The 12,350-nt window shown below is 43.2% G+C and overlaps 1 protein-coding gene across 2 annotated transcripts in view; it reads left to right on the forward strand.

The window, feature by feature from the left end:
- METTL24 (methyltransferase like 24) overlaps window positions 1-12,350 on the forward strand; it is a 98,610-nt gene that overhangs the window by 29,646 nt on the left and 56,614 nt on the right. For both annotated transcript variants that reach the window (XM_074368494.1, XM_074368493.1), the window contains exon 2: window positions 5,040-5,138. In XM_074368494.1, coding sequence (XP_074224595.1) covers window positions 5,040-5,138 — 99 coding nt within the window. The remainder of the gene's footprint in view (window positions 1-5,039; window positions 5,139-12,350) is intronic.

The raw sequence follows: 12,350 nt of genomic DNA on the forward strand, positions 1-12,350 counted from the left end.
AAAAATATGTGAAAGACTTATGGCCGTGTTTGTTGCAGTCTTTTCGAGCCAGATCCATTATCTCTGTGCATCAGCTTGGGCTGACTCAGTGATCACTTTTTACCCTTTGGGAGGAGAATCTCAGATGTTTGCAAAATAGCCCCAGAACAACATGAGTTAGTTGTGTATAGAATCTTTTGCTATTCTTAATGTTAATTTTGGGGAACTTTTGCCATGTAATCAAAACATTTGCCCCTCATTAGAAGCCAGTTCACTTCCCAATGTGTGTTTCCTGGAGAAAGTTCCAGGAAAGTGGAAAGTGTGGAGGGCTGCTCCCTTTCCTCAGAAATCTGAGACCCTGCCTTTCCTGGGATGCCTGTCCATGTTAGGGGAGGGGCTCCTTTGTATGAGTGGCCTGGTGGTTTAGGTAGGGGGCAGGACTACAGATTGCAAAGGAACAAAGGCACCCCTGTCTCCTCGGGGGCTCGGGAGCCTGGCCACTTCTCTGTGGCAACTCATTGTGTATGCTCTGTTCGACATTTCAGCTCAAGCCTGTTGGGGGCAGACAGACCAGCCCCCAGTGATGGTATCTCCACCACCTGCTTAAGCTGCTCCTTTATCTGTCTGAAGAGAAAGTGGGGATGACAGACAGGACAGGGAATCTACGTTCCCACCTCCTGGGAGCGATAGGGGTAGCCTTGTTCTGACCACTTGATATTTGGAGCACGTGGTTAATAGTGTACCCTGGCATTTAGGGATTTGTTTGGGGGAAAGTCATAATGATAAAAATTTTTTTAAAAGAAAAAGAGTTTTTTTTTTTTTTTTTTGCCTTGTTCTAGTAAACACCAACCATCAGTGTTTTAATGTGCTCAGAGAATTCTGTTTGTGGGATTTTTGAAGAACAAATATTGATGTGTACACTAGAGAATTAAGACAAATGATAACTGAAAGAGATGATAAAAGCTAGTGGTTTCCTTGGGGAAATAATCATGAACTGCTGTCAGACTGATTCCAATGAGAACATTATGTGAGATGTTTTTTAAACAGCTCAACCAGAGCACTAAGCCAGAGCACGTCTAAGGGCGTCTCTCTGCTGTATGTTTCTATTATATCCCTACCTGAGAGCCCACAAGTTGTATTATTCACTGTTCCAGCTGCTGCATTTAGCATTGTCGTGTTAGAACTGAGAAGTATCCGATAGCAAGAAGGACTTACTATTTGTGGACTCTTAAAATAATCCTGTTGTTTTAACCATGTTGATTCACCATATGGAGTCACCATTATTGATCTGTGACATTACTTTTGTGTGTAGTCCAGGTTAAGTGTTTCTACTGTGTTTAAGGTGTCTCTTTAATGAAACTTTTGGACTTCTCACAGTGGAGACTGCTTCCCACAACCTACATTTGTATTTTCTGGCATTTATTTTGGAGTAATGCTTGGGTCCTTCATCTCTTTGTGACGCCATTGTGCCCTATGGAGATTTCGGTCAGAGCCCTTGCAGAACTTCATTGCATTTATTGGTTTACACAGCTGTGTCCCATATTGGATTGTAATCCAGAGCCTGGCACGAGGCACAAATGGTCAGTGAATGAATGAATGACTTCATGCAAATCTCAATGCCTCTTTGCAAAGGATGCTGTGTAGGAGACCTTCCACTCGCCTCTCCTGATCCACTTTCCATCCTGCTCCTCCTGCTTTGTACCCTGGGAGGCTGACCTGTGTGGATCAATTGCAACCTCTGTCTTCTTTAGCTTCTTCTTGGGTTTGACAGGTAGGGTGGGTAAATAATAGTACTGGATGTGACAGGATTGGCTGTGTTCCTCTATTAAACACCTTCCCCACACAGTTTCCCTCTCTAGGTTTCACAAATTTCTCCCCCTCCTTGCTCCTTCAGACTTAGGTTTGTAAGGGCTCCCTGGTGCTACCAGCCATGGGTACTGCATTACTCCTTATTGGTTTCCTGAACTCTGCCTTCCCCTTTGTAGATAGTCTCTCTGCTAAATTCTTCCCACTGAATCCTGCTGGGACCTGACCGACATTTACCCAAGTCACCTAGATGACAAAGTTGTTTGTAATCTAGATATCATAATCTGTCTCTCTTGCATTATTTTAAGTAAACACTCTCTTCCAGGCCAGTCTACATCCAAATTAGAATCAAATAGAGCAGGGCTCAGCAAGCTACAGCCTTGCAGGCCAAATCCAGCCTCCCGGCTGTTTTGGTAAGTGGAATTTTATTGGAACACGGCTCTGACCATTTGTTTACTTACTGTCTCTGGATGCTTTTGAGCTACAACAGAGGGTGAGGAATTGCAACCGGAACTTAAGGCCTACAAAGTCTAAAATATTTGCTATTTGATCTCTTATAGAAAAAGTTTCAGATCCTTGATTTAGAAGAGCCTTATCATTTTCATCAAGAGGCTCCTGGGCCAGATGCCGGAGTGCTTGTAAAGATCCCACGACAGTGATGTGGAGGATTTTTAAACCTCAGGCCCGGACGAGTTCGCATGCAGCATTGTGTTGCTGTGCTGACAGCAGCGGCAACTGGGGGAGGCACTCTACTGACTCAAAAAGAATGTGACCAAGCAAAACTAAGAGGCATTTATCCTTAAATGTGTGTATAATTTATGACTTCATAATTAAAAATTTCCTGGAAAGAATGATTTTCTGTAATGTTTTAGCATTTCTGTATCAATGTTATGTCGTATATATCTGTCTCCCCTACCAGACTGTGAGTGCCTCTTGGGAGAGTCCAGGTTTTGTTCATGTCTATGCTGACTAGTACCTGGCACTGGATGGCTGATGCTCGATAAATATCGTTTGACTGAGTGGTAATCAACAGCTAATTCAGAGATGGAGAAAAGAAATAGGGAGGTGGAAGCCATTAACTGGGAGGATATATGAGTTAATGTTCTCAGGTTCTCTCTGACTACAGCCTCTGCTGGCTCAACCTTCAGAGGACAAGAATAGCTATAAGAAAAGCCTGTTTCCCCAGGAAAGATGTCCCTCAGGGCAGACTGACTAAATAATTTGTGGGGCTCAGTGCAGAATAAAAGGGACTCTTGTTCAAAAATTGTTAAGAGTCTCAGGACAGTGTCAGCAGAGCATTAAGCCAAACACAGGCCCTTCTGAGACTGCAGGTTGCATGCTCATGAAACTGGCCTTGCCCTAAGGATTCCAGAGGAAAAAGCAGCCTGTGGGAAATCAGTGAGGGTGCTTTTAGTCCAGAGGACTGCAGGGTGCTCAGTCACTACACGGTGGTGCAGGTCTGTCTGGCCACTAAGACTGTGGGCTCTTGGGACGTGGTGCAGTGACATGAGTCTCATAATGCCGAACCGGGAATAATGCTTTACACTTACATAGTGTCTGCATTTAACTCAGACCCTCACGCCAGAGTTTGCTCCTCTTCCCCAAGGCCACACACCTCTTCCCCAAGGCCACACACCTGGCTTCACACTGACTACCCTATTCCTACGTGCTTTCAGTTTAACCCCAAGTCACCTAGGCCATCCCATTTAGGGGCAAAAACCCCTTATATGTACTAGAGTGTCTCAGGGCTAGCCTGTTTAGATGTTTCTTTTTGAGTGACAGATAATTCTTGCATGATACCTGTCTTAGTCTGTTCTGGATAACAAAATAACACAGATGGGGTGGCTTATAAACAAAGGAAATTTATTGCTCAAAGTTCTAGAGGCTGGAAGTCCAATATCAGAGTGCCAACAAGGTTGAGTTCTGGTGAAGGCCCTCGTTCAGGCTGCAGATGGTGGCCTTCTCGCCATGTCCTCACGTGATGGTAGGGCCTAGGGAACTCTGTGGGGTCTCTTTTAAAAGAGCACTAATCCCATTCATGAAGGCTCCACCCTCATGACCTAAGCACCTCCCAAAGGCCCCACCTCATAATGCCATCACATTAGGCATCAGGATTTCAACATAGGAATTTGAGGGGGGACACCCATTCAGACCATTGCAATACCTGACTAGAGAACAATGTGTGTACATGAATAGTCCCTTTATTTTTCCTCAGAACCCTCCCCTGACCCCATCCTCACCATAAAATGGAATTTAGTGGTTGGGGCCAATCCCAACCACTCTGCAGGAACCCCTGTGCCAAGACTTTCCTGATGCTAGACGTTCACCCTGCCAGCTGCTGGGGCTTCTCCTTGCCCAGCCCCCACCGTTCTCCACCCTACACTCTGATCACAGTCAGCCTCTGGGAGGTTTCCAGGTGGTGACAACTATAGGTGGGGAGCTTGAGCTCCAGCAAGGACTTCATGACTAGTGCTTCCTTTTGACTGGAGGGGGTCCCCATTTTTGTTTCTTCTAGATCATCACTACCTTCCCCCAACGTTTCATCCACCCCACCTTTGCTGCAAAAGGGGGCTTAGGGCTCATCTCTGTTCACTCTTCTCCTGGGATCCCCTCATGTCCTCTGCTGAAAGGTGGAGACTGCCTCACAGTGCTAGAAGTCCACCCTTGGCTGGTCCTGGTGGGGACAGCTCCAGGGTCTACTGGCACATGCATGGTCCAGACACCAGGTGCACTGAGGTCTGGACACTGGGTGGTGCCCTCCCCCCTCTCCCTGTGTCTGTGGTGGGAAGATGCCCAAGCCCCATGAGGATTCAGGCATTATGGTGCCATGAAAACAAAACTGGCCCTTAGGAGGCCTCTATATCTGAAGCTCTAAGCCTTGGAAACTGTAGGAGACAGGGAAGGTTTGCTTCTCAATGGGGAGTGGCACAGGGTAGTATAAAGCCACAGTTGAGAGAGCCCAATGGGGTCAGCTGGAGTTTGCCTTTGATCAGAAGCTTGAGACAGACATCCCCTCTGGCCTTTGCAGTCTCCTGCTTCACCTGGTAGCTGGGCATTCTCAGGCCTCATTTGTCTCCCTGTGACTGATGTCACCTTAACAACAGCAGCTCAGAACCAGCTCCCTGCCGCCTGAGTGCAGCCGTGCTTATTTTGCAGGCGGCTATCAGTCTTGCCTCACTGATACTTTGCGTCCTTCCTATCCCCACCCCAAGCGCCTGATCCCTTATGCAATGACCTGTGTTTTCTCCTCACAGGGTCCCCGGTGGCATATAGATCTCCAACCTTGGGCAGGCCCTGCTCGGTCACTGGATGAAGAAGCCTTGAGGTTCCTGAGATACATCAGCACCACTCAGGTTGAGTTTCTGGTGCAAGTGGGTTTGGAGACTCTGTAAAAGATGCTAATTGCCCCTTTTAAGGAAGGGGCAGTGAGGGGCTGTGGAGATTCTCAGGGCCTCCTGACAGCAACCTGATAGGGGCAGTCTCTGAGGCCTTGCTTCTTAAATGTATCCACTCACTTAGAGGCAGATAAAAGATGCCTTCCATCTGCTTCGGCTTCGGCATCTTCTCCCTTCCAGGAGTATCATCATCCTGAGATGTTTTAATGATTCATCCCAATGTGTTTTAAAGATCTACTTTAGAAAATTGCTTTGGAAAGCCATTTGAAGTGACAGATTCGTGCCCATGAGTAGGCAGTCCAGTGTGTCACAAACCAAAATCATCATCTGGAGGTTCAAATTCCGTTGTGTATTTGGAGAAATCTGCCTTTTCACTTTTCTGCCACAGAAGCTTGGCAGGCAGGGGTGTGTTAGGCCAGAGAGCAGAGGAGACTTTGCAGGCAGTCAGAGGAGAGCTAATGAATCCTAAGGCTCTCTATTCTCAGGGCACTTTAAATCATTACTGAGCACTGGCCTTCATTAGTGACTTAACACACTGTGGCAGCTCCTGCCCAGCGCCCCGAGCAGGCAGAGACCGTCCATTAAGGAGCATCTATGGCTCTTGACACATTAATCAGGAGGTTCCATTCTCAAGTAGCCTGATCCTGGGGACAGAGAGACAGAGGAGGAAATCAAGGCCTTAGGGAAACTTCGCCCTGAACTGAGAGGTGTTAGTAAATTAGAAACTCAGACTGCCTGTGAGGCGTGCACAGACACCCCCCACCCCCCACCCCGGGAAGCTGCACAGTAGAGCTGGTGTGGCACTGGATCCCTGGTTCTTTTGCTTTCCCTTCAGCACACTGGCTCTTGGCATGCCACGCCCCCTCCCAAACCTCACTGGCAGCCAAGCTCATTTTTCATCCATGGGAGAGCATATATTTCTAAATTTTTAGAAGGCTAGTTTAGGGGTAAAAGAAAGTCCCATTTCTCATATGATGTGGTTAGACAACCAGGGATTTTAATATTTGTCATCTAGATGTAGAAGTAAAAGCTTGTTGAATTCATCATGAGTAATGGGATGATAAATTGGTCCCTGTGCTTTACATAATTTCATCTTATTTTGCTGCTGCAAATTAATTTGGTGGACTTACACAGACTGAATTAAAACACTGAAATTTTAATTTCATAGTTTGGTTTTACGTGAAGAATGAGACACTGGATCTCTTAACTGTGACTTTAAGAAGCCGTTAAAAGCCCCAGAGAAAAATGAGAGATGTTAAATTTATGAGTTGAATTTGAGAATTGTGGGCTTCACCCCTCCCCCCCAATAAACTGACTATGTAAAAGCCTCCAAATTCCATTTTATATGTATTTCAGGTTCATGTTCTGTAACTCATAAAAGGCGTTTTAACTTAGAAGAAGCTCTTGAGGCATGAAAGGGTCATTTCAAGCCCCTCTTGGAGTTTCCCCATGAATTATGGACTGAGAAGAAAAAAATTCTTAAAAAAAAAAAAAAAGCATCCTATGATGTAGTTTGACGTTGTGACCCTGGGCAATTTATTTTGCTTCTCTGGTTCTGGCTGTTCTGATCTTGAATAGGAAGAGATTGCATCAAATTATTTCCAAGATCCTCCTAATTCCATGAGCTTGTACTGAGCTGAGACTAGTGCAGAATTGTTATTAACCAAGTATTTCTGAGCATCCTACTATGTGCCAGGAACTGTGCTAGGCCCTGGAGATACAGTCTCTGCCCTCAAGTGACCAACAGGCTAGTTGGGAAGGTAGATAAATGGACATATAATTATTGTTCAGCTTGATGAGTATAATAATAGAGATTTGGCTGTTGAAGCTCCCCTATACAAAGGAATGAGATAAAGTTCCAGACCTCATGATGGTTTTGTCATCAGAGGTCATTCTACCCACTACAGTCCTATGCTTTTGTGTACTTCCAGGTCACTAGGAGGCCAGCAGGTGGGAGCTTGTCAGAGATGACACTAACTGGTTCTTAATCAGAATCCTACTAACCAGTGCTTCCTCCCCCTTTCTATGTAATGCAGAGCTTTTTGGCTGCTTGGGGTGCTTGTGCCTCATTTAGAACTCATCTTGACAATGAAAGCCTACAAAACTGGCAGAATATTAGAGTCACTATTACCTAAAATTTTCACAGTTAGCAATAGTGAGTCATAATGGGCAAGAAAAAAAAAAAAACTTCTGTAGATACTTAAGCAAATTCCACCTCTATCCTCTTATGCTGCTTTTTAAAATTTTAAAAATTTCCTTCAAATCTGTGTTTAAGCTTGTAAAGCAAGGCCCAGCATTTGATATGTTCATCATTGATTTATTCATTCCTCAGTTCAGTGGGTATTTGTTGAGCACTTGCTCTGTGGCTGACATTGGGCTGGGCACTGACTGAGATGTCAAACCTGAATTAAATACACCCTCTCCACACACACACACTGATAAACAGCTAGGATGCAAGAGAGCTGTGTATTCTCTAACAGGGAGAACAGATGGGTGTCCACCAGGCCAAGGGAGCTCGGGAACAGAAGCACAGAGCATGGGACAGTGTGGCATTAGACTGTTCTGGGCCTGGCACCCCTGGACTTTTGCATTGTGGCAACCCTGATGACATGGTTGGGGCCCTGCATTTTTAATGAAACATCAGAGGATATAGTATTTGGGTACAAAGGGCAGAATATCAAGCTCAATTTTACTAGGTATTGTTTTCTAATGTGAAAGCCTGTGATTATATCTCTTGAGTTCTGGAGTAGGGATACACTGTGTGCTGCTGACAAGAAATGGTTAAATCAGAAACACAGTGCTCTGTTCTAAAGGAAGTCTCCAGATCTAGCTTTTTATGGCAACCCCCAAACCATATGCCTTCAGGAAGCATGGCTTGCAGTACAAAATTAATCTAAGCAACAGTTGTTCTAAAAAGAAAAAGTGTTTTAAATTCAGTCTGTCTGTCTGTCTATCTAATCATCTACCCATCTATTTGTAAGAATAACATAAGAATCCAGGGATCTGGAGGGTCAGATTTCACAAATTTATAACAATAGTATCTATCATATTTATTACACACATACATACACACACACAAATTGGGATAAAAGCAACAAAAATATAACTCTTTCCTTGATATTTTACTTTTTAAAATAATGTATTATGTAAACATACAGTTTGATTATTGAAGTGACTCTTGCCAAAAGTCCCCAAATTTTAAGAGCTCCCTTTGCCAGATTCTACTTATGGATTGGCAGAAATGCTATTCAGGCTTTTGGGATACAAAATGAAATGAATACAAATTGGATCCCTTCAAATTAAATAACTAAAAAGCATTTCAGAAAACATTTTTTTTTCCTGGAGTCTGTTTTCTTTTGTTCAGGGCTAATTCTCTTTATATAGCTAAAAATTACAAGGAGAATTAGATAGAAAGAAAAAAACATAATTACCTGAGTTAGAGCTTAGCTAGGAGTTGATTTTGCTTGCAAGAGAGTTTATTGAGGCCCTGACCATAAATCTTAACTAAGTTTGAAAAAATCAATATTTAATTAATTTTTAAGAGATGAATTTTACTGAGTACTCCTAGTTGTTTTCAAAAGCTAATGTCTATCAATGAGTTGGTTAATAAATGGTTAAAATGGAAAAACTCCTGTGTGTAGTTTTGAACTAGGAGAGGAAAGGGGGACATAGGAGAGATTGAATGGAAAAGAATAGTTTTCCAATAGGGATATATCTGTGCAAGACAAAACCTGTGGAGGAAGAAGTGCTTGAAGCGTCTTTAATAGAATAAAACTGCACTCCCCCGGGTTCATAAAGGAGGAGCAGTTGAACCTCAAAGCCCTGAATCTTGACTCTTAACACTAACCTGACTCTTGGGGTCTAGACCTAATTGTAGGGACTGCCTCTGGCTCTTTGTTAGGGGTGGGGTTGGAGGGACTGCTGTTTGTAGTTGAAAGCTCTGGCCCAGCATAGCCTCTTCCCTTAATTTGCTAAGGCACAGATGAGGATGGGCTTGAACATTCCAGTGGGGCTTTACAGAAGGTGTCCAGGAAATTCATAGGCCCACCTGTGAAAGAATCACCTGGGGGAGCTTATTAAAGTACACGTTCACGTGCATCTGCCTCACAGAATCTGATTTTATAGATATGGAGTGGGACTAAGAACTTGCATTTTTAAGTACTCCCACATCCATCGGAATGTCTGTGGGCCCACCTTGAGAAACACGGTAGGAGAGGCTGGAGTTAGGTTTAAACGGTGTTGGAGGCAATTATGAACAAGAACCTGTGACAGTCCATCTCCTCATCTGACTTTTGGGAGGTTCTTAGGGAGAGTGCATACAAAGAACAATAACAAATGGGAATTATCATACCATTTTAATAAAAATACCCCAGGAAGCTGCCCTAGAACAAATGACTCAGGCTTAAGAGATCCAGGCATGTCTTTGGGATCCACCGAACTGCCCTGGCTTAACTAACTGCTTTCAGGAGACAGGGCATGGAACCGAGTGCCAACAAAGTTTTAAGGCATTTTAACTCACCTACTAGTGAAAAACAAGCTTGATGAACACTGAGCTTTGACTAATTAGATTAGCAACTTTTCCTTTGGGTGGGTGGGGACAAGAAGCAGGCAGGCAGAGAAACAATTTCCATTAATCTGTGGGAGAATAGTAGGAAATGAATTATACAAATTAACATGTTGACAAATCCAGTTAATAAATGAATTCTGTACTAATTGCTTGAGAGAAGATTCAGTTCCATTTTCTATTATTATTTTTTCCTTTCAACAGTGGTTGTGGGTAGACAAATAGAAAGATACTGGATTGAGGATGTCAACAAAAATTAATCAACAGTCAATCTGAGAAAGAAATGGGAAATTTTATTTGAGCCAAATTTAGGATTATAACCTGGGAGACAGTTCCTAAGAGAGCTCTGAGGACTGATCCAAGGAGGTAAGGGGACAAGCAAGTAGATACGTGATTTTGACGAAGGAGACTGTGCAATCAATCACACATCTTGGTAGAAAGTTACTATTAATAGTGAGGAGCAGATATCTTAGTTAATGGCTTTAGAGCTTTTCTAAGTATGGGAAGATGCAAGAACCTGGGTTCATAAATTTTCTCCTGAAAATCTCTGACTGTCTGAGGGCCAGTTCTGCCAGTTTTCTCAGAGCGCAAAATGCCTCATCCTGATTTTTGCCCTGAATTCCTTTCAGGCTGTATTGTAGGTGAGCAACTGCAGTAGCTAATGACTTGATTCTTGTAGAACTGGATGTTGGGGAACATTCTTTATTTTACAATCCCCTCCCTTTGGGTCTTAATTTTGACCAAGGTTTGGGAGGCATTTTGTGACCACTTTGTCCCATGGTGCCAGGAATTCTCATCCCCAGGTCAGGCGAGGATTTAATTGATAGGCCACTCAATGTGCTATTACTGGATTAGACCCTGTTAACAGTAGTCAGAATCCTCTGGATTGCCTATCTTCCTAGTCTGTTATGGTCCAGGAAATGGTTCCCTCTTGTTGCTTGTTTCCATATGTAAATTTACACTATTACAATCACTGATCTTATAGAACTATGTATTTGGTCAATCGTTTCAAGTCGCCTAATCATTAATTTTATTGGAGGCTCAGTCACACATTTGGTAATACAAGAAACAATAATCCTATAAGAGAGGCAGAATACAGGTAGTATGACTAGTAACATTAATAAGGTTCTAAGTAAGTATTTAAGCTAAGAACTTCCCTTAAGTGAGGCCCAGTATCTCCCCAGGTTACCTGACCCAGTCTGTTCTGCACCAGTCACTACCTTTAAGGGAAATGATATATTAATATTGTATATACATAAAGTTCACCAAAGATGTCTGCACATACAAGGCAAGTGGTTGGTCATAAAATTTTGTGTTTACATTTCTGTTGTCTTGCCTTGAAATGTAAATTTTTAGTTCATCAAGGGAATAGAATAAGTAAATATATAGGATTTCACTTTTTAAGCTTTCCCATAAAATGTCTGTATTCTAGCAAAAGACTCAGTCACTGATAGTGCTGGGGTGAACTTGCCAGGCCAGCCCTAGACTACAGCCAGAATAAGGGAGATGCTGGTTACAAATAATATGCTCTTTTCAGATTAACATTTTGGAAAATGACTTAAATAATAGGATTGGGCAAGTCTAGAATATCTTCTTAAGAAGAAAATTGTTTGCTGTTATGTTTTTCAATGAACTAAGGCAGTGAACCTCAAAACATCCTTTGCATCTGGAGTGGTCTGTTGTCTGTGATGTGACAGCAAGAGCTTTTGCATGATTTATGGTGCATCATGATGGCTATGAGAGTTTTGAGGAATTAGAGGGAAGTACTGTTGCTCAGTAAGATAAATACGTTGGCCACAAAACTTGTTTTCTTTGGTTCCAGCAGCCTCAGCCGTGCACACTGTGTCAGCCTTAAGCACAAATCAGAATTCCTCACCAAGTATATTTACTTAAAGTGCATTTGAAGTTAAAGACTTGCTTGGCTTAGATACATGTTCCCTTTGGTTTTCTTATCTAATTTTGTTGGATGAGTTAAGAGAGGTGCTTTGGCTAGCTCAGGAAGAGCTTCCTTCCTGGCTGGGGCTCTTGCCCTCCCCTACAGGAGGAAGCTCATTAGAACAGTGTATCACAGAGTACTGTCTTGCTAGCAGGGACTATGTATTATTCTCACTTGACCCCTGATCAGCTGTTTACCTTGGTTAGCACGTTACCTTTTTGGGCCATAGTGGCCCCACTGTATCTGCCTGTGATAAGAAATAGATTAATCTTGAATCCTTCTAAGATCTATTCCTTTGGTCGTTATCTCACAACTTCTGGTAAGAACGCTGTGGGTAATAGACATCTGTGGTTTGGGAGCACTGTTCTTCATGTCTGGAAATCCCTTCTTGGTCTCAGTTCTGTTCCTCCTCCAGGACTAACATACTTTTGCAAAGCCTGTCGTGACCCCTCATCCCTGTATCCTTACTCCTGATTTGTTCTCCCAGTACACGTGTGCATATGGCTATAGAAGTTCTTAACTTCCCTTCAAACCTGCTTCTAGTCTCCACGAGGTTACCTATGATCTGGTATTTGGAATTCCTCCAGATATTTCACAGCAGTCTTGTATTTCTCTGGGGAGGGGAGTAGTTAGCAGTGAAGGACATAACTCTTCTGTTATGGTTTTCAGG

The sequence above is a fragment of the Camelus bactrianus genome, chromosome 8 (genome assembly GCF_048773025.1).
Source record: "Camelus bactrianus isolate YW-2024 breed Bactrian camel chromosome 8, ASM4877302v1, whole genome shotgun sequence".
Lineage (NCBI taxonomy): Eukaryota > Metazoa > Chordata > Mammalia > Artiodactyla > Camelidae > Camelus > Camelus bactrianus.